The following is a 21,164-nucleotide window of genomic DNA, read 5'->3' on the forward strand; positions in this document are numbered from 1 at the left end:
ATCCCACCTTGTTCTTAAGCAGGAGGTGGCTGCACAGGACTGGACCAAGCTGGACTGAGCTTGCTCAGCCTGAGCTGGACTTTGATGTGGTTATTGCTGACCGAGTGAAGAACCCAGATTCGGGAAAACAAACTGAGGCTTCTGATGACTGGTCCTGAGTGCTGGGGTTTTTCTAGAGGAATTGGACATTCCACTGTCAATCAACCTGGGTACAGACAAATTCCAGCACAGAAAAGGGGTGGGGCTGGGCCCAGGACTCTGTGTGAGGTCGGCTCTGGTGGAGGGCAGGCAGCTGCCACAGTAGGGCAGGCAGCCTGGGACATACCCAGGCGGACATCAGGAGCAGCTCCCGGGAGAAAGGCCTGGGTCTGTGGGCTCGCACAGGAACGGAATTGAGGACCTGCCTCTAGGCTTCTCTGGGTAGTAAAATCTAGCCTTCAGTGAAGTCTTGCCAAAGGTCACAGCCTTGGGGACAATTAACAGAAGGACCTGTGCCACAATTTAGGACTAAGAAGTCATGGGGAAAGCAGCCTTGCTCCATTCCCTAGGCCTGTGTGGAGGGAACAACCTTAGCATAGGGGAAGGAGGGCTTAACCCAGTGCTGTGGACTATGCCAGCTCAGTACTAAAACACCTTTGGGGGAGCTACCATGAGACTAGGGCTCCAGGCACCCCTGTCTGGATACTGGGGAATGGATGCTATGACTGTTCAGTCTTTCCAGCTTTGGGTCACTGGTTCACCCTCTGACTATCTACTCATCATGGTGCCTACGGGTGTTGGGAGTGGAAATTGAGGCAGAAAAGCAGGTTCTTATCTGAATGTAGCCACTAGATAAGGGCTCTTGGCTCTTCACCCTCGCACCCAGCCTCCCTCCACCATCATCCAGGACTATCTGTTTCTGCAGCAAAGTAGCTTCCTGCCTTTTCCAGACCCCGCATGTCACCACCTCTCTCCTCTTCCCTCCCCAGGGCCAGCTCACTGGCCACCAAGAAGCCACTTTGGATTCCCTCCAGTTTACGCAGGCCTTGCCCCTCATCTTGTTCTACATTTCAGTTCCCTGTCTACGACCAGCCCTTAGACTGGGGCATCCCTGAGAGCAGGGGCAGGTGTCTCCACCATAGATTTTCACCCTCCCAAACTCTAAGACCCCTGTACCAGGCTCTGTCTACCTGGGTGTCAGCTAGATGCCATCATCCATCAGACTGAATGGGGCTGGTAAGGGGCAGGGGGTGGAGGCAGATGCAGTGTATACAAACTGGGAGCTGTTTATTGGTTGATGTGAGAAGCCTATATACAAAGAAGGCACAAGGAGGGGGAGGGAGCTCCCCTGCTACAGTACCATGGAAGGGGGGAAGGGAGCCTGCTAACAGGCAGGGGGCAGGAGGGGGTTTCTGGAACCAGCTTCAACTTCCAGAATGGGTCCATGGGGGAGAAGGCAGAGCCAATTGGTGATGAAAGCCAAGGACAGCCAGGAACTCCACTTCTAGGCCCCTAACCCATGGTCAGTGGGGGTACAGTGAGGTCTGGCCAATGGGGCAGGGACAGGGTTCCCTCCCTGTCCTACATTCAAACGTCGCTCCCTCTGTGACCTTGTGGGTCTCTCCCGGCCCTTCAGAGGCTAGAATGATAGTGGCGGGTGAGGAGTGTTATTTCCTCTATCCTTCCAACCTCTCCTTGATCCAGGATCAGTCCCCTTCTCTGTTAAGGATTCCACCATGCTCCCAGGGAAGTCCCAGCACAGCGTGTCCAGGCTGTCTAGCGGCTTGTCCATCTTTGTTCCTTCAGGCTGCATTCCCTTGCTAGTGCTTGCCATGGCGGAGGAGAAAGGCTTCACAGCAATCCATTAAAGAAAGCCATCCTGTGGCCCTGCTTGCTAGTTCATTCTGCTCTTGTGCCTGAGTATGCCAGGTCCTGCAAACTGCCCTGTGGGGCAACCTCAGGCAGACCCCACGCGCTCTGGCATGGGACTACAGCTGAGGGCCTAATGGGCTGTTCGCTGTCAGTAGTTTTAATCTCGAGAGCAGAATCCATCCAGTGACTATGGCTCAAGATGGGTCCAGTGTGAATGGGGGAGGTGTCACCACATTGGGGGCCTTTTCCCCCTGGCTCTAGCAGACGGCCTTTGGCTTGGTGTTAGCACAGGCAGAGGCTGGGACACACATGTCCATACACTATCTGTGGTGCACAGGTGGAGTCCACAGACAGTGGGACCCACATGTGTCCAGGACACAGGGCTGCAGTGTGCGCGGCATAGCGATGTCCATGACCCAGCCCTCCTGGGGGGAGAAACCCGTGGCCAGACAGCACACGCATGTGCTCAGAGGTGTGTGTGCCTGAGCCTGCTGGTGCCAGCCAAAGGCAGTGGCCCCTGTGGACTGCCGGGGCATAACTTATGATAAATAGAAAAACAGGACACTGGGGGCACAGGGGTGGGATCAGGGAGGACATCAGTAGTATCGGTCCCAAGTATGCCAGCTGGTCACCCAGTGCTTCTTGGTGGGCACGGTCCTTCCCGGAGGTGGGTAGCGCTCCTCCTCCCGGATCCGCACCGCATGGTACTTGGGCATGATCCGGTAATAGCGGGTCCGCTTAAAGAAGTCACACTGGGGTTGGGAGAAAAAGTGGGAGGACATCAGTATCCAGCCCTCAAGCCAGTGGGAAGATGTGCCTAGCCCCCTCCCCCCCTCCTAGAGGTCCTCAAAGCTAGGACCCAAACGCACACCATCTCCCTGCGCTGAAACGGGAAGGAAGAAGTTCCCACCCCAGGCCCCAGAGGAAGGAGGAATTGAGGAAGGCGGAGAGGAGAGGGAGAGGCAGATGGAGGCAGAGGGACAGCCACCGAGATTGCTGATGGGATGGCTAGGAAGGGTGGTGGTCTACCCTGACCACAATGAGGGGAGTGGTCAGTTTGCCACCCTGGAGGGGGCTCCCAGGAGGAAAAGCGCTGGTTCTCAGGAGGAAGGGCTCTACTAGTCCCCTGCTTCCCTGGAGGTGGAAGCACTGGGAATTTGCCTTGTGAACTACAGAGATGGGGCCTAGCCTCGGTCTTGATCCTTTTCCAATTTCCATAAAGCACAGGGGCCATGGGGAGGGTTTTAGGGCTCCCTCTTGGGGCCACAAGTCCTTGGGGGGCTCAATGGGGAGGCTGGTGAAAGCAGATACCCTGAGCTCTCCCAGGGCATGAAAGGGAGGCAGAGTGGCCTTTGGGGTGGTGCTGGGGACAGAGTGGGCCCATAAAGGAAGAGGAGCAGATAGGACAGAGTCAGAGGCCCGGGCCAGCTGAGGGGCTCCGGGAAGAGAGTCCGGAGGCCTTGTTACCCAGGTGGGCCGGGGGCAGGGGCTGCCCCCTCAGTAGTCTTCGGTCAGCCTCTCTGTCTCTGATGGCTGGCTCTTCATCTCCGCCTTCTGTCTCTTAGCTTCATACAGGGCACGAGTGCGGGCTCGCTTGAAGAAGCCGCACTGCGGAGGGGAGGAGGTGGGGAGGGGACATCAGGGGAGCTGGGGGGTCCTTGCCAGCAGCACTCATGGACTGGGGCTTAGGGCTGAGGAGCCTGGAGGTATAGGTCCCAGCCCTAGCTGGGTGGTATGGTCAGAAGCCAGAGTTCCTGGGTTCCCTTTTCCAGCTAGCAAGTCCCCCCATTAACCCAGGCAGGAGCATCCCAGTGGGTGAGGTAAGGGTGGGCAGGGGGTAAGACTGGAAGCTGGGGGGACGGTAGGAGGACTAGGGCAAGGGTGGGGGTCAGAGGGAAGTGAGGAATGGCATGAAGGGAGAATTATTGAGGGTCTGCTGGCAGGAGGTCCTGGCGCCGGAGTCTGGGTGGACGGCGGGGGTCCTAACCTTCCATAGCAGCAGGATGATGAGCCCGAGCAGCAGCAGCCCAGCCGTCACGGCCACAAGCACCAGCCACAGTTCGATCTCGGCTGGTATCTCCTCCACCAGCTCAGAGTCTATGTCCACGGAGAACTGGAGGGGGTGAGAAGGCGCTCAGCCCTGTGTTCGCCCCCTTAGGCCCCATGCTCCTCCTTCCTGTCCCAGCTCGGTCCCCGACCCTGCTGTTTGACCTACTGCCAGTAGGGGGCACTCACAGACTATAAAAAGCCCCTGCCTCCCCACTTACAGAAGCAGATCCATCCATCTGGTTTCTCCCAGGTGCAGCCCTGGCTCCAAAGGAGCAGTCTCAGACCTAGGAGGCAGCCTGGAGCTGGGTTTGTGACCTACACTTCAGGGCTTGGGTACCAGCTCCATCCCTGACAAGCTGTGTGACTCTGGACAAGTTATTTCACCTCTCTGAATCTTCATTTCATGTTCTCTGATAAGAGGATCATAAGGCATATAGCTGAGTGGCCAAAAGCAGGGGTTCTGGAGCCAGACTACCTGAGTTCAAGCCTCAGCTGTGCTATTCACTAGCTGTGTGACCTCGGGCAAGTCATTTAACTTCTCTGTTCATCTGTAAAATGGGGCTTATGATAATAATATCTACCTCATAGGTTGCTGGGGAGTATTAAATATGTTTAATGTAAGTAAACTGCTTTGAGCCATACGTGGTTCACAATAAGAACTCCATAAATATTTACAAAAAAATAAAGAATGCACAGCATATATAGTACCATTTTTTCTTCTACAATGCATATATATTAAAATCATACATATATTATAAAATTATATACTATACTATATATATTTTACATGCATAGAAAAATATTTTTCTGATTATATATGATTATTATTTCTTAAAACTTATTTTGATTATTTTTAAAAAATACAGATGAGTAAACAAATGAGACTGCATCAAACTAAAAAGCTTTTGCACAGCGAAGGAAACAATCAACAAAATGAAAAGACAATCTACTGAACAGGAGAAGATACTCACAAATTATACATCTGATAAGGGGTTATATATAAGAAACTCATACAACTTAACACCAAAAAACCAAACAATCCAATTTTAAAAACTGGCGGAGGACCTGAGTAGATGGTCTCCAAAGAGGACATACAGATGGCCAACAAACATATGAAAAGATGCTCAACATCACTAATCATCAGGAAATGCAAATGAAAACTACAATATCACCTCACACTTGTCAGAATGGCTATAATCAATAAGTCAACAAGTAACAAGTACTGGCAAGGATGTGGAGAAAAGGGAACCCTCATGCACTGGTGGTGGGATTGTAAATTGGTGCAGCCACTATGGAAAACAGTACAGAAGTTCCTCAAAAAATTAAAAATAGAGCCGCCATACAATCCAGCAACTGCACTTCTGGGTATTTATCCAAAGAAAACAAAAACACTAATATGAAAAGATATATGCGCGCCTATGTTCATTGCAGCATTACTAATAATTGCTAAGATATGGAAGCAACCTAGGTGTCTTATCAATAGATGAATGGATAAAGAAGATGTGGTACATGTATACAATGGAATATTATTCAGCCATAAAAAAAAATGAAATCTTGCCATTTGTAACAACATGGATGGACCTAGAAGGTATTGTGATAAGTGAAATAAGTTAGACAAAGAAAGACAAATACTGTATGATTTCACTTATATGCGGATTCTAAAAAAGAAGGAATATATAAAACCAAACAGAAACAGACCCATAGATATAGTGAACAAGCATATAGCTGCCAAAGGAGAAGGTGGTGGGGAGGGGGAAGAAAAATCAAAATAAATAAATAAATAAATAAATAAATAAATAAATAAATAAATAAATAGAAAAGTTTAGCCCCTCTCAATTTTTTATCATTGCAAATAAAAATGCAGATAATGTAAAGAATATTAAAACTTTCCAGTGATTCCCTGGATATAACTATCTTCAACATTTTGGTAAATCTCTTTCCATAATTTTCAATGTAAATGTTAAACATATATACTTTTTTCTTCCACATAAATGGGATCTACCATGATTCCCCAAAAGTAAAACCTAGCTGGACAATCAGCTCTAATGCATCTTTTGGAGCAAAAATTAATATAAGACCCGGTCTTATTGTGCTATAATATAATTCCAGGTATAATATAATATAATTAATATAATATAATATAACATAATATATATTGTATAATATACTAAATATAATACCGGATCTTATATTAATTTTTGCTCCAAAAGATGCATTAGGGCTGATTGTCCGGCTAGCTCTTATTTTCAGGGAAACACGGTATGTATACTGCACATTCTTCTGCGACCTGCTTCCCTTTTCACTTAATATCATCATCTTTCGATGTCAATTAATAAAGATCAACCTAATATCTCTGATGACTGCATAGTCATTGTAGGAAATGTACCATAATTTATTGAACCAATCTACTGAAAGACACTTAGATTGTTTCCAATTTTATGTCATTATAAACAATGCATTAAAATACCCCCATATATTTATGTTCACATACTTGTCCTATTAGATTCTTAAGATATATTATCATGTGCTGGATCAAAGGAAATGTGCATTCTAAATTTTAATAGATATTGACAAAGTCATTTCCAAAAGAATCCATCAAGGGCGGCCGCATGGCTCAGCTGTTTACAGCGCGAGCTCTCAACAACAAGGTTGCTGGTTCAATTCCCACATGGGATGGTGGGCTGTGCCCCCTTCAACTCAAGATTAAAAACTGCAATTGGACTTGGAGCTGAGCTGCACCCTCCAAAACTAGATTGAAGCGCAACGACTTGGAGCTGATGGGCCCTGGAGAAACACACTGTCCCCCAATATTCCCCAATAAAATTTATTTTAAAAAAAAAAGAATCCATCAATTTATACTGCAATCAAAAGCATTGTCTTCCACCTCATCAGCACCAGACAACATTATTATTTTTCATATTTTTAGTCTGATAGGGAAAAAAGTCTTGTTGCTGTTATTTCTATTTCTTTACTATTGAGTTGAGCATTTGTATTTCACCCTATGAACACTGTGTTTCGTGTTAATTATGACTCACACATACAGCATTTTTAACAATTCAAAGGTTTGTGGCAACCTGCAACCAGCAAGTCTATCCTATTTTTCCAACAGGCTCAGATGATGGTTAGCATTTTTTAGCAATAAAGTATTTTCTAAGTAAGGTGTGTATACTGTCTTTTTTAGACATAATGCTATTGCATACTTCGACTACAGTGTAAACAACTTTGATATGCACTGGGAAACCAAAAAATGTGTGTGACTTGCTTTATTGTGATATTCACTTTATTGCAGTGGTCTAGTACGGAAGCTGCAACATCTCTAAAGAATGCCTATATACAGATTTAAAATTACACGTAGTCTAAGTTGTCAGAGCTTTCCCTTGTGACTTCTGGGTTTAATAAACGAACTCCCATAATTAAAGATTATCATTAAATTATTTTCCAAATTTTCTTCTGGTATGTTGGATTTTATTTTCTATATTTAAATATTTAATTTAACTCAAATGTATTTTTGTTTATGGTGTGAGAGAGGGGTTTGTCTTTACTTTCTACATGTGTTTCCCCAACAGGACTTAATAATCTACCTTTCTCCACTGATTAAAAATGCCATCTGTATAAAATAAATTTCTATTCTGTTTCATCAATCTTTCCAGCCCTTCCTCCACTTCCTTAATTTATTTTAGGAAAAGTACCACGACATATTTAACTAACCCTCCATTCATCTCCTATATGTGTCTCCTACATATCTCCACTTATATCCTTTTCACAACAAATTATTAGTAATTTTTCATATTTATTCTTCCAGATGTAACTTTTTTTTTCAAGTTTCCACAAAGATGAAACAGCTTCACCGAAATGTTGTGTGGATCAAGTAAGCTCAAGCAGAGGTTCTCAACCCTGGCTGCACATCAGAATCATCTGGGGGACTTTAAAACATATCAATATGGGGGTCCTACCTCCACAGACTCAGATTTCATTGCTCAGGGGTGCGGTCCAGACACCAGAAGTCCTCCGGAGGATTCCAATGTGCTTCCAAGATTGAGAACCACAAAGCTAACGTGTGAAAGTACTCTGAGAGGATGCCACGCGCTGCCATGCCTGGCCAGGCACTGCTGTCTCATTAGCACGCTCACTCACCGGCACGGTCTGGTTCTCCATGTTGATGGTGGGGACGCTAGTTCGGAGGAACAGCGTAGCCCAGCTGGCTACCCTGACTCGGTCAAAGTCTCTGTAATCCTGGAGGGGAAATGGGTGGGTCAAAAGAAGCCGCTGAAGCCCCTCTGAGCCTCGTCCTGACCCTAAGCATCCCCGCCCCAAGGCACCCCTCCACCACCCAGCATCCTTAAGCAACACCCAAAGGATATGACAGCCAGGCCTCCCCACACACAAATGTACATCATTCGTTCATTTGTGTATCAGGTCCTGTGCTGGATGCTGGGGACAGCAGAGGCAATGAAGGTCACAGTCTAGGTCAGGTCTGTGGGCTAACTCTGGTCTGCCACCTGCTTTTATAAGGCAAGTATTTTTGGCACAGCCACACCCATTAGTTAGGTATAGTACATGACAGCTTTGCACTACAATGGCTGAACTGCATCGTTGCACCAGAAACTGTGTGGCCCACAATGCTGAAAAAATTTACAATCTAGTCATTTACAGAAAATGTTTGGTCTAGGTGGCATGAGAAGGCCGGCGTGTGAGTAACTGCAACCTAAAGTGGAGTGTGGTAAGTGGCATGTGTGGCTTCTGAGAAGGTTCTGTGGATGCGCAGAGGAAAGCCATCAGTTGGAAAAGATCTCACTGTGGTGAAGCATCTGAAGGAGACCCTGAAGGCTGACTAGGAGTTTACATGGAGAGAGAACAGAGGGGGAGCTGGCGTTCCAGTGGGGAAGGAGCTGCTGGCAAAGGCATGGAGGTGGGAAAGTCATGGACACATGACAGCACAATGGACGTATGAGAGAAGGTGATTCTGGCTGGAGACAAACATGTCCACACACAAGCATACAAACTAATACTGACACGGCGCACAGTGACAGGTGTACAACCTGTCAGGCATAAAACATGCCGTCACCAACACACACGCACACACACATGCATGAGGCCTTGCTGTGACCTTGGCCTTACCCTCTCCCTGTTGTTTTCCCCACCCATGTGGGTAGCAAGGGAGACCTCCAGAGCCAGGCACTGACCTCGATGAAGGTACTGTTCCACACTCGAGCCTGCACTGTCACGTTGGTGATGACGGGGGCATCAGGAATGGGGCACTCCAACCATACACAGCGGGTGTGGTCACCGCCACAGCTCTGAGGTGGGCAGGGAACACAGGACACAAGTCAGCTTAAGTCTCTAAATTCTTCATGCTTCACCCCTTAGCTTCAACTCCTCCCCCTGGCTAACTCAAAGGGGTCCGACCTCATCCCTTCATTCACGTACACTCTCCCCACCCCCACACTTACATGGTTAAGGCACATTTTTTGGACACTTTGGGAAGTGGATAACACAAAATCTGATCCCTGATCCCCCTCCCAGCTCCTTCCACTGGGACACTACCTCTTACCTCTCCACCCAGCTTGGCTTCAACTTGCTTCCCAGGCCTCTTCCTCTCTCCCTCCAGACCTCTGTCCTGCCCCTCCTCATTCCTCAGCCCTAAGGGCCAAGGCTTTGAGCAGCTGTATCACCCCCAACAGGCTGGACCCCTGGGAATAGAGCCAGTGTCTCTTCGTTTGCTCCCCTGTATTGGCTGCTCCCCAAGGGCAAGGGGCAGTGGGATGCCCTCTGAGGGCAGAAGATGAGTCTGCCCACTCTGCCTGGGAGCTCCTGAGGGGAGAGCTCCTGGTGAGTAGCACCTATCCCCCTTGCTTTGTGCTTCCCCTGGGTGCGTGGGCACAGTCCTGTCCAACCCTGCTCTGGCCACTCACCAGCAGGGTCTCAGACTTGGCTTTTTTGGCAGCAGCCAGAGTGACAGGCGCGGGGCCCTGGCCTCCCCCTGGGTCCAGCTGTCGTCGCCTGCGCTGTGGAGCTGGCGGCCTGTCCCCAGGGACCTGAAGAGAGAAGAAGAGATTTGCTGGGAGGAAGGAATGGGAGCAGAGGTGAGGAGAGGAAGAAAGGGCAGGGGGAGAGGCAGGCTTCCTAATGGGTGGGAGGGGAGGGAAGGAAAGACACTGGCCTTTCTGCCTTGCAGCATGTGAATGAATGAGATACAAATGAAAGATCCCTGTGGTGTCCTTACTGATAGAGTGAGATTGAGAGGGTTGACAAGGTCTCCAGGTGGCTGACAGGGCCAGGACCCATTGCCGTGGATGGTGATCTCTGTGGGGTACAGCAGCCACTTGCCATTGATAACTTCATAGGGCCACTCCAGCCCTAGGATCAGAGTCCCAAGGGCTGCCAGTCCTTCTCCCACTGGGCCCACCTGTGAGCACAAAGGGTGTCATGATGACTGTCTCCTGGAAAACCAGCTCCATTTCATCAACCCTCAAATCTTACACCCTGGGAACCCAGACTCAGAAAGAAGTGACCCATCACCCTTCCCAGGAGTTTGCATCCCAGGGTTCCAGAGGTCCTCTTACCTGGAACTCATACTTGAGAGGGCTTCCCACATCCTCCACAGTTTTCATGCCAGACTCGCCCATCACTGTTCCCCCAAAGTAGCTTTGTAGCCGGTGATTCACCCTAGAGGTAAGAAAGATGCTGGAGTCATAGGGGACATGAGGGGCCCTGACAGAAGGTGTGGGCTAACTACAGCTCCTCCATCAGGCAGACCTGAAATAAATTCCAGCTCTGCCATAGCTGTGTGGCCTCAGGCAAGTTATTTACTTTTTCTTTTTTTTTTTTAAAGGGGAACGGGACTTTATTGGGGAACAGTATGTACTTCCATGACTTTTTTCCAAGTCAAGTTGTTGTCCTTTCAATCTTAGTTGTGGAGGGCGCAGCTCAGCTCCAGGTCCAGTTGCCGTTGCTAGTTGCAGGGGGCACAGCCCACCATCCCTTGCGGGAGCCGAACCGACAACCTTGTGGTTGAGAGGACGCACTCCAACCAACTGAGACATCTGGGAGCTCAGCGGCAGCTCAGCTCAAGGTGCCGTGTTAAATCTTAGTTGCAGGCGGCGCTGCCCACCATCCCTTGCAGGACTCAAGGAGTCGAACTGGCAACCTTGTGGTTGAGAGCCCACTGGCCCATGTGGGAATCGAACCGGCAGCCTTTGGAGTTAGGAGCATGGAGCTCCAACCGCCTGAGCCACTGGGCCGGCCCCTATTTACTCTTTCTGAGCCTCAGTTTCCTCGTATGTAGATTCCTCTACTGCTGCCTACTTTGCAGGGGGAATAACAATAACAATAATGACAGTGATTATTATTGTTAAGCGGTGGGATTTCCCAAGGGAAGTGGACACCTAAGGATACCAGGCCAAGAGAGGTGTGTCAAAGAAGACACCTTGGGAGACACCTTGGGGACAGGAAGGCCCTAACTCAAGCAACAGCAGGCTGGGGGTGGGGGGTACACACATGCTGAGCGAGGCCTGGAGCGTGTAGTCCACCAGCAGAGTCAGGGTCACGGGCCACAGGTTGTCCTGGTGACTTGACCTGGGAAGGCAATGCAGGGAGTAGGTGAGAAAGTGTGTCAGCTGAGGCTAGGGATGGGGGAGTCCCCAGGACACCTTAACCCTGACACAGACTGGCTTTGCAAGATCACTCACGTGGAGAGCTGCAGCTGAGCCTGGAGTTCCTTTGTGTGTAGGGTCACTCCGTTGACCTCAAACGCAATGAGCAGCTCCATCTGCCATGAGGGCCAGGGAGGCAGAGAGGGGCATTTAGAGCCAGGCAGGGGTGAAGTCATGGTGGGGAGAAGGGCTGGATACTATGCTAGAGAGTTGGTTCTCTGGCCTCCTTTTCTCCCCATTCTGGGCAAGGGGTCTCCACATCTCTGCTCTTTCATCTTCCCAGCCTCATCTTTTCTTCCCCTTTCTCCTTCTCTGTCAATGACATCTCTGTTACTTTTGAACTACATTACATTAAGCAAGTTACTGAAACTTTCTAAGCCTGTGTTTCCTTTATGTAAAACAGCATCTACCACCTCAGAAGGTTGTGAGAATTACATCATATAAAAGAAGCAAAGTGTTGGGCTTGGGGCCTGGCACAGAGTAGGTGCTCAGTAAAACTGGTTTCCTCACCTACAGCTGCTCTGACTTTGTGCCTAGCTCCATAGTGGCCCCATTTTTCTCAGTCTCTGGATCTCTCCCCACCCTTTATTTCCTCCTCCCCCACTCTGGCTCTTTCCTTCATGGAAGGCGGGGAAGCAGGCAGGCAGAAGCAAGAAGAATCAGGAGCTCATCGGAGGAGCAGCCTGGGAGGGTGTGCACAGCACTTACTCTCTGGTTCCGTTTGAAGGGGTTCCCCAGCTCACAAAAGATGGTCTCGTTGCCCTGGCAGGCCCCAGGCTGAGGAAAGAAGACAATTAAGTCTAGGTGGTCAGAGTAGGGCTTGTCCCACCCCTTCCCCTGTGGCACTGTGTCTGAAGCCCTAGAGGCTTGAGAACTGGGTTCCCCTAGCAACAGATGCCGTAGGCACCTGAGGAGAGAGGACATATGACAAATTACCACACAGGTAAGTGACATGCATGTAAGGATGCAAATACGTGGTGGGCACTCACAGGGCGCACTGAAGACAGCAGCAGGCCCTGAGTCACAGTCAGGTTAAGCAGTGCCTCATGGGCGTCTTCCCCAGCCCGCTCTCTGCTCGGGAGGTTGGTCACGTTGATGCTCAGGAGCAATTTCCGGACATCTCTGCTGTACTGGAGCCTGAGGAAGGAACCCAGGACTCAACCCAAAGGCCCGCCCCGGGCCCGCCCCAGATCAATTAGGCCCCACCCATTCTCGGTACAGCCAGGCCCGCCCTCTACTCTCACCGGGAGAAGAAAGCCCCTTTTCTAGCGAGTGAAGGTCAGCTTCACACAGCCTACTTGGCCGACTGAAGTCCAACCTCTCAGACTCGCCTTTTCCTGAGGCCCCGCCCCTGGCCAGTGAGGCCCCACTCCTCAGATCTTACCCGGTCTCTGATCTCCCTGACCAATAAGCCCCGCCCCTCAATTCCCGTTTGCCAATGAAGGCGTCCCCACCCTTGGCCAATCGGCGTGGCCCAGGGCTCACCTGTTCAAACGCTTCCCCTGCTCCGATACAAAGGCCGCCTGCATCTGCAAGTTGCTGTCACACTTGTTGTCCTGCCCGCACTCCTTCTGGAACTGGATCTGGGGGTGGCCTGAGACGTGAGGGTCCAACCACCCACAGCACCCTCTCATCCCACAGCCCTCGCGGCCCCGCCCTTCCGGCCCCGGCCCCACCTACCTCAGTGTAGTTTTCCAGAGCCTGCGCCTGGTTGAGGACCGGGTAGGCGTCCAGAGACCGCAGCCCCAGACGGGGGCGATCGGGCATTCGCAAAGGTAAAGAGTAATTCATGGAGATTATGATGGGACGGAGTTTGTCACGAACGTTGTCCTGTGAAGGAGAGAGAGCTGAGCCCAGCTCTGTACTGCTCTCCCTACCGAACTGAATCCTCACACCACCCTAAGCCCCCAGGGCGGAGCTTAGGCTTCCTCCACCCTGAAAACCCCCCAGTAAGGCTGAACCTCCTCTGGTCCAATCACCAAATTGACCCCCTTCCTACCACCTTGATCCACAATTAAGGAAGGGAGCCTCCCTTCACCCTCAGAATCCCCAGGTTGAACTCTCCCTTTCCACCCTGATGTCCCAGAGAGCGGCTGAGCTTGCCCCCCACTCACTGGACCCCTTTCCCCAGAGCTAAGCTGAGCCAAGTCTCACACCCCTCACTCTTCTCAGGGGTGAGGAGCCCTTTGGTTCCATCCCCACACCCAAGAATCTGTCTCCTCTACCATGTGCAGGGTGCGTGCACTGTATACCCTGAAGACCTATGGCCTTCCAGGCACACCTCCCCCACCTCTGTCTCTGGAGAGACCCCAGTCCCTCACCCTTCACCTGGGGGGGTGCTGACTATTTCCTTGAGGTATATGGAGCCCATGCCCCTTTCCTGGACCCTCCCTCACCATCAGGAGCAGCTCCATCGTCTGGCAGTGCGTCTCTGGCATGGAGAAGTAGCCATGGAAGACAGCTGACTGGCTCTGCGCAAAGCGAAGCCGGGGAGGGCGGCGATCCCGGTCGGCCTCAAGCGTATAGGCTAGGGCTGCAGGTGGAGGATGGGGCAATCAGCAGGTGACCAGGTGAGCATGGCCACCCTCACCCTGTGCCCCAGCACTCACTGATGTTTCGCCTGTAGTTGGGGTTCCCAGCACTCTGGTTGTAAGCAAAGCACAGCTCCACCTGCACACTGTTGCGGGGGTGGGGTGGGGGGATGTACAGGAGGGCTTGGTCACAGTGGGACCCAGATATCCAGGCCCTAGCTCTCACCCCCTTTACTTGGCAAGGGGAGGACCCTTCCGGGGAAAGGCAAGGGCAAAACTGGGGAGTCCACAGAACTGGTCTCGGGTGTCCCTGGCTCCTTCCATCCCTATTCCCATTAGAGCCATAGAAAACAGGGATAGAGGTCACCAATGGGGAAACTGAAGTCATTAGTCAGTGTGGCCCAGCTGGTCTTGTGCAGGATCCCCAGTATAGGTCTTTTTCCACCACCCAACCCCATGTTTCCCTGCTCTGTTTCCCGCTGCCTCTCATCCAATGTCCTCACTCACACAAAGACCTTGGAGCCATCACTCTCATGGTCACCATCTTGGCACTAACATATTTTGAACATTTAGGGTATACAGAATTCCATGCTAAGGGCTTTTTGTACATTAGCTTATTTGATTATCACAACCCTATGAATTGGTTAGTATTATTAACTTTATTTTATAGTCAAGGAATGAGACTCAGAGAGATTAATAATGTGCTCAAGTTGGCTTTCTTCTTCCCCACATCCATCCACCCAAGTGTCTCCCTCATCCTCTGGGATTTCACTCCCCGGAGCCTACGCTCACCACTGCAGTGGGCATAGCTGGGGTTTGAAGCAGGCCGTCCAGAGCTTCCACTCCTAACCACCATGCATTACTGCCCCTGCCCCCAATTCATCCATTACCTTCTACAAGGGATTTTGCTTTTTAATAAGGCTGGGTAGGGAGGGCAATGCTTACCCCAAGAATCAACCCTCTAATAATGGTGGGATAGCAGGAATTGCCAGGGGAGGGGTTTGGGAGCCAGGACCCCTCCTGGCCTGCCCATACATAAGGAGGAATGGGTGGGCAGAGTGGGGGTGGAGAGTCTCACCAAGAGGTGTCTGTGCAGAGCGTGGGGTCCAGCACAGATGGCCTGGCCACCAAGGTCCGATGAAGGATATTGATGACAGGCCTGGCCCTGCATAGAAAACACAGACATCTGTGCCTCCTGCTGCCCCAGGCCAGGCCAGGCCAGAGCTCAGCCTCATCTGGACCTGGTGCTGAGGGTGGACAGAGACAGGGCTCCACACAGACGGGGTGGGAGGAAAGAATGGCCCCTGTCCACTGCTGGTTGCCTGGGCTCACCGCAGAAGCACGATGCGGTCTGAGAGGCTCCCGACTAGCAGGTCTGGGTAGAAGTTCTCATCCACATCCATCTGCCCACTTAGGGAGTAGCCGAAGGTGGCCAAGCCAGGTAGTCCCAGTTTCTCTCCGTGGATTACCTGGGGACAAGGGGAGCAGTGGGGACAGGCTCTGGGGTAGGCTCTGGGGAGTGGGGCCCAGGAACAATAGGGAAGGGGTGGGTAAGCAAAAGGAGGGTAGGCCCCCTCAGTCCCTGCCCGTCCATACCTGCTGGGGCTGTCGGAGGAGCCCCCCAGAGCTGCTGTGGTAGATGTACACTGTGCCCAAGCCCTCGAATGGAGCTCCCACAGCAATGTCTGGGAGAGAGAGGTACAACGGCGTCACCCCCCCAGAGACTATGGGCCCCATGTCTCCTCGACCCTGTGCTCCAGCCACACAGCCCAGCATGGCCTTGACCTCACCCTGCCAGACAGTACTCAGACCATCAAGGAACAAAGCTCTGCAGCTTGGGAGTAAAACTGGGACCATCGTGCACTCAGTTGTCTACTTTTATATGTGGGAAAGTAGATCCAAGGGAGGGAAGTGACTTATCCAAAGTCACAAAGCAAGTTAATGTCTCAAGCCGGCCTACATTCCAGATTCCTAACCACTGGCTGGTGTTTATTTTCCCTTATTACAGTGCCTTCCATCTCCCCTACCAACCGTCCCTCCAGACACTTGTTTCTCCTAATGTCATCTACCAGCAGGGTCACAAAAGTAGGTAATTATCAAGTACTCATCTTGTTTAATCCTCACAAGAGTGCTGGCGGTAGATACTATTGTCCCCACTTTACAGACGCAGAAAACCCAGTCCCACAGCTAGTGAGTAGAGAACAGGATATTAGAGCCCATGTCTATCTAACACGGACGGGCTGGGATTTTAATCACAACACTATAGTGCACTTTACTTGTAAATATCCAGGCTTTTTACATTCTTACCATTATTTCCACTAATAAATCTAAAATGTTTTAGCTTCTTAAACTTGACTGACCTCCTACTTTGCTGCTTTTGATCTGATAAGGCCTAAGTAACCCAAATGCCACGCTTGTTAGAAAAGTATGTAGAGGAAGAATAAGTAGGTCCTGAGTGGAAACCGGATGCCTCCTCTATCAGTAAGTGCTTGGGTTTGTTCACTGAACTTTCTGGCACCTCTTTTGGCTCTTTAGGGGCTCCTTTTGGTTTTTAGCTATGTTCTAGGAAATCGAGGATGCCAGAGAAGTGACTTCCAGATAAACCAGGTGCTCCCATGGCAAGCAGGCTCAACCCCTTGATCTGTCCCTCTCCGTGACACCCCAGGTCTGATTGGTCCCTAAGTGCTTCAGCATTCTGGTGACATCCTCTATACTGGGGGTCCCACCTTGTCCCAGCTCCTGGCCCACCTGATATACTACATTCTTGATCTTAACACCCCAGCCTTGTTTCCCCCCTCCACCCCACATCTCCTTCCAGAACCATCTTTCAAGGCATCAAAGTGCTGTGCTATCATATCCCATCCTGCCCCCAAACCTTCTCTGGACATCCCATGCCATTACCCAAATATAAAGCCCCAGTTCCTCTGCCTGGCTTTCAAGGCATCCACCTCACCCCACACTACCTCTCCAGCCTCGTCTCTGACATGAACACCCCATACCCGCTAAATGTGGGCACAGCAGGTGAGCACCCACACTCACGCTGCATCCCTTCTGCTCCCCTCCACTGTGCACTCAGCCCAGCCTTCGATGCCCAGTGGTACAACCGCTCCTCGCCTCTGCTGGCGTCCTCCGCACATACTCTCTCTAGTACTGCTGTGAGCTCCCCAGGCCTGGACCCCATCCCATCTCTTCTTCGGGCCCTGTCAAGCCTGGTATGCAGCTGGCAGTCAGTCAGTGGGGGTGCTGGGGTGGGAATGCTGGCTCATACCTTGGAATCCATCTTGATTGATGTCACCAATGCTGGCCACGGAGAAGCCAAAGGCAGAGCGACTGGGGCCGTGGAGAAGGAGGGAGGGGTGAGCAGGGAAGGAGGTGCCTGCCTGGTTCATGAAAACATAGATGGCACCCCCTACCTCTTCCTTCCGCTCAAAGTAGTAGGGAGCACCCACCAGGAGGTCCTGCCACCTGCACAGGAAGGAAGGAGGGGGAAATGGGAGTGTGAGGTTAGCTCCCAATACGCAGCATAACTCTTGTTTAAAAGGCACAATTGTACCAGGGCACATGGTTGTACAAAACGGCACCTCTGGCCATAGGTTGTAGGAAAGACATGGAAATGCCAACATGACCCATCTAATAGAAAACACATGTGGAGAAACCATGCACAGAGCACACCCACACAGCCCACATCCACTAGAGCAGGGGTGTCCAAACTTTTTTCAACGTTTTTCACCAAGGGCCATATGCGGTAAAATACACAAACAGCCGGGCCACTCACTCGAGGTGAAGTACATATTGCCTCACCTGGTTTATTGAAGTAAACTAAATATATTTTTGGAATTTACTGAGGGCCAATTAACAATGGATCTGGGCTGCAGTTGGCCCACGGGCTGCAGTTTGGACACTCTTGCACTAGAGCCATACAAATGACAGGCATAGACAAGGAGCTGCAGGTGTCATGCAATTAATATGTAAATACTATAAATCCAATAAAGTCTGATTGCAAATCAACAGGCAGAATTGACTTGCAAATCCCTGCAAACAGCATGCAAATAAATGCACAATGGCAAGCCTTCATTTCTCCAAGTTGGCAAGCCAGCCCCCCTCATTGTTTTCTCGGGCCCCAAACAATGACCCTGGATTCTCACCCATCATTGTTCAGGTCTGCCAGGGCAATGGCGCTGCCAAAATAGGCGCCCACCTGCGTGCCCTCCAGCACCTGCCTCCTCCGCAGGTCTCCGCCTCCCTCCTGGCTCAGCAAGAAGACAGCACCCATATGTCGGTGCCGCGGGGCACCCGTCACAATGGTGATGTCCTTGGGGTGCAAGACAGCGCTGCCCACTTGCATTGTGTACCCTGGAATGGGGGTAAGGTGGTCAGTGAAGGTCCCAGTAAACTTTGTCACCTTCTATTTTGGACCCACCCCTGAGACACCTCCCCATTACCTTCTATTGCTCTATTCTAAGTTTAAGCATGAAAGTGGACCCTGGACGCCCAGCCCCCAGTATTGCCTGCACACTGGACTGTGAGCTCCATGAGGGTGGGTGGGGACTTTGCATCTTGAGTACATACAGGTGGTGCTCAATAAGTGCTAGTTGACTAAATGCCACTAGTCACACCTGCACCCTGGCCTCGCTCTTCCATCTGAAGGCGAGAGGGCCAGCATGCCAGGCATTGAGCCCCCCCCCCGCCCCTTTCAGCCATTGGACCGCCACAACTGGACTCACCAATATAGAGGTTTCCTTGGTCCTCCGCGTCCTTGTAACTGTATTCAGCTAAATCCCAGTCCTTCCGCTGAATCATGTAGCTATTTCCTTCACAAGGATTTGGGGAGGGGGAGTATAAGTCACCATTCCTTTCTTCTACTATGTCCAGGCCCTCTCCCAAGGGAAGGATAATAATAACCTTTTTTAATATTTGTGAGCACATTGCCATGTGCAAATCACTTCCCCTTTAACAATTTTGCGAGGTAGAATGATGACCCCCATTCTGCAGATGAGAAAAGTGAGGCTCAGGATGGGGCGCTCACTAGTTGTAGAGATATGGCTGGAATCTGGTCATCCAGGCACCTGGATACTAGATGACATTTCCCCCACTCTAGACACTGAGGCCAGACCCCACGCAATTATCTCCTCCAGGTCCTGCCCCCAAAATTGGGCTGCCTCTCTGGGCCCTGCTTCCCGGGGCTGCTGCTGGAGAGGACCTGCGGCCCTGCCCAGGTTCTAAAGGACCAGGAGTTGGGAGGCAGGACACAGGAGCAAGCAGAGGACTCAGCCTCAGGTGAGCCCGGAGCTGTGCAGGATAAGATGCTGGGCTCCCTCTGCCTGTTGATTCTGCAACAGTTGGATGCAGTAAGGAGAGAGGGGTCGCTGTTGCTACAGGCTGTGTAGTGGAGAGGCAGACATGGAAGGAGTGTGGGCTGTCAAGTGGTGTGTGGCATGGGCGTTCCAAGCATGGGTCTTGACACAATGGAATACTCTGCAGAACCCAAAAGACTGGCCTGCATGTACTGACATGAGCAAATGCCCAGTTTACTTGTAAGTGAAAAGAGAAAGTAGCAGAACAGAGTGTTTAGTGATTCTGTGTGTGTGTGTGTGTTAAAAATACCTATAAATTCTAAAATAAGTCTGGATGAACCATAAGCTACTGGGTAGTATACCCTGGGAAATAGGCTGAGGGAGAAGGGTGGGAGAGGAAGGGCACTTTCACTCTTTATTTTACCAAATCCTACTGTAACATTTAGTAGTCAGACCGGGAGCATGTCTTACTCTTTAAATACGTTTTTAAATGGTTAAACTGGAGTCAGATGGACCTGCGTTCTAATTCAAGTTTCATAACTTGCTGTTAGTTTGGGCAATTTACTTCACTTCTCTGAGTTTAGTTTTCTGTAAAATGGGTACATAGAGTATTTTAAGATTAATTAAGGTAACAGGTGTAAAGGCTCTGGCACATGGTAAGTGCTTTAAAATAGTAGAGGTTGTGGTGGCTGCTAATATTAGCAAAGGGGTCCTGTCTCTTCTGCCTTCCAGTGTGGAGGGTCTTGGCTGGCTGTCCCAGTGGCTAACTAGGGTGGGTGGTCTCTGCTCCTCCTCTTCCCCCATGGTTCCCACCTTTCCAGTTGTAGGCACCGGGAGCACCAAAGTACACAGTGTTCTGGGTGAAACCACCGCTGGTGCCCAGCTGACACATGCCCGTCTCCAGGTAGTCAGTGTTGCTGTTGCACATTTCATTGTGGTAGGTCTGCCACTCATCATGGCGGTCCAGCTCTAGGTCATTGCCCCGCACGTAGCACTTGCCCACCATACGCCGCTGGTCCTCCGACCCCGACCACAGCACCTGGGTGTAGCGGTGGGCACAGACCTGGGGACCCCACCCCAACACACAGCCTGAGTCCGCAGCAGAAACCCAGGAGTCGCTGTCTGCGTGACCCTGTGCACCTCTGGCTTTGTGGGAGAGGAGCTGAAAGGGGCCTCCTGGCTTTTCTTTCTTCCCACAGTGATGCCTGAACCTCCATCTCCTTTCCAGAATTCAGAAAGCTGTTCTGAAAGTTGGGAACACTTTTTGGAAGGCCAGAAGCTACTGGATTTGAGAGTGGCTCAGAGAGCTTGGCAAAATGAAGAAGGAAAAGAAGGAGGGAATGTGGGGTTCTGGCTCTTGGGCCTAAAAGAGCTGGATACCGAGAAGATGAAGGAACTTCCTTCTCTGCTGACCCCAGATGACCTTGCCCTCTTAACGAAAGGACCACTATTAATATACAACAATAATAATAGGAGCAGCTAACACTTACTGAGTGCCTACTATATGCCAGACACAATTCTAAGCTCTTCACATATTAACTCTGTTAAGCCTCCTAAGAACCCTATGGAGTAGGGACAGCTACCTTCCCCATTTTAGATAGGGAAACTGAGGTACAGGGAATAAGTCTCTGCCTAAGATCTCACATCTAGAGAGGCAGAGACTGTTCAATCTCAGGCTGTCCCATTCTGAAGTCCGAGCTGTGAAGCACGAGCCTGTGCCGCCTCTCGCAGCATTTCTCCCGGCACACTGGAAGTGCTCCATAAACAGTTATTGGGCAAATCACTCA

The 21,164-nt window shown here is 50.8% G+C and overlaps 1 protein-coding gene across 2 annotated transcripts in view; it reads right to left on the bottom strand.

Annotated features, from left to right (window-relative positions):
• Positions 1-1,249: 1,249 nt before the first annotated feature.
• The window catches only part of ITGA3 (integrin subunit alpha 3), a 29,359-nt gene continuing 9,444 nt past the window's right edge, over positions 1,250-21,164 (bottom strand). Inside the window, exons 4-26 of one of the 2 annotated variants that reach the window (XM_019740658.2) lie at positions 20,191-20,440; positions 18,808-18,894; positions 18,229-18,436; positions 17,352-17,548; positions 15,680-15,768; positions 15,416-15,552; positions 15,162-15,248; positions 14,162-14,229; positions 13,949-14,085; positions 13,233-13,382; positions 13,038-13,135; positions 12,542-12,689; positions 12,261-12,329; positions 11,589-11,668; positions 11,398-11,475; positions 10,464-10,566; positions 10,124-10,306; positions 9,813-9,935; positions 9,084-9,197; positions 8,035-8,133; positions 3,839-3,964; positions 3,319-3,459; positions 1,250-2,603 (exon numbers count right to left, since the gene is read on the bottom strand). In XM_019740658.2, coding sequence (XP_019596217.2) covers positions 3,349-3,459; positions 3,839-3,964; positions 8,035-8,133; positions 9,084-9,197; positions 9,813-9,935; positions 10,124-10,306; positions 10,464-10,566; positions 11,398-11,475; positions 11,589-11,668; positions 12,261-12,329; positions 12,542-12,689; positions 13,038-13,135; positions 13,233-13,382; positions 13,949-14,085; positions 14,162-14,229; positions 15,162-15,248; positions 15,416-15,552; positions 15,680-15,768; positions 17,352-17,548; positions 18,229-18,436; positions 18,808-18,894; positions 20,191-20,440 — 2,742 coding nt within the window. In that variant the 3' untranslated portion in view covers positions 1,250-2,603; positions 3,319-3,348. The remainder of the gene's footprint in view (positions 2,604-3,318; positions 3,460-3,838; positions 3,965-8,034; positions 8,134-9,083; positions 9,198-9,812; positions 9,936-10,123; positions 10,307-10,463; positions 10,567-11,397; positions 11,476-11,588; positions 11,669-12,260; positions 12,330-12,541; positions 12,690-13,037; positions 13,136-13,232; positions 13,383-13,948; positions 14,086-14,161; positions 14,230-15,161; positions 15,249-15,415; positions 15,553-15,679; positions 15,769-17,351; positions 17,549-18,228; positions 18,437-18,807; positions 18,895-20,190; positions 20,441-21,164) is intronic. The other variant, XM_019740657.2, reaches the window with a different exon arrangement.

This window comes from Rhinolophus sinicus, linkage group LG15, assembly GCF_036562045.2.
Source record: "Rhinolophus sinicus isolate RSC01 linkage group LG15, ASM3656204v1, whole genome shotgun sequence".
In the NCBI taxonomy this organism is placed as follows: domain Eukaryota; kingdom Metazoa; phylum Chordata; class Mammalia; order Chiroptera; family Rhinolophidae; genus Rhinolophus; species Rhinolophus sinicus.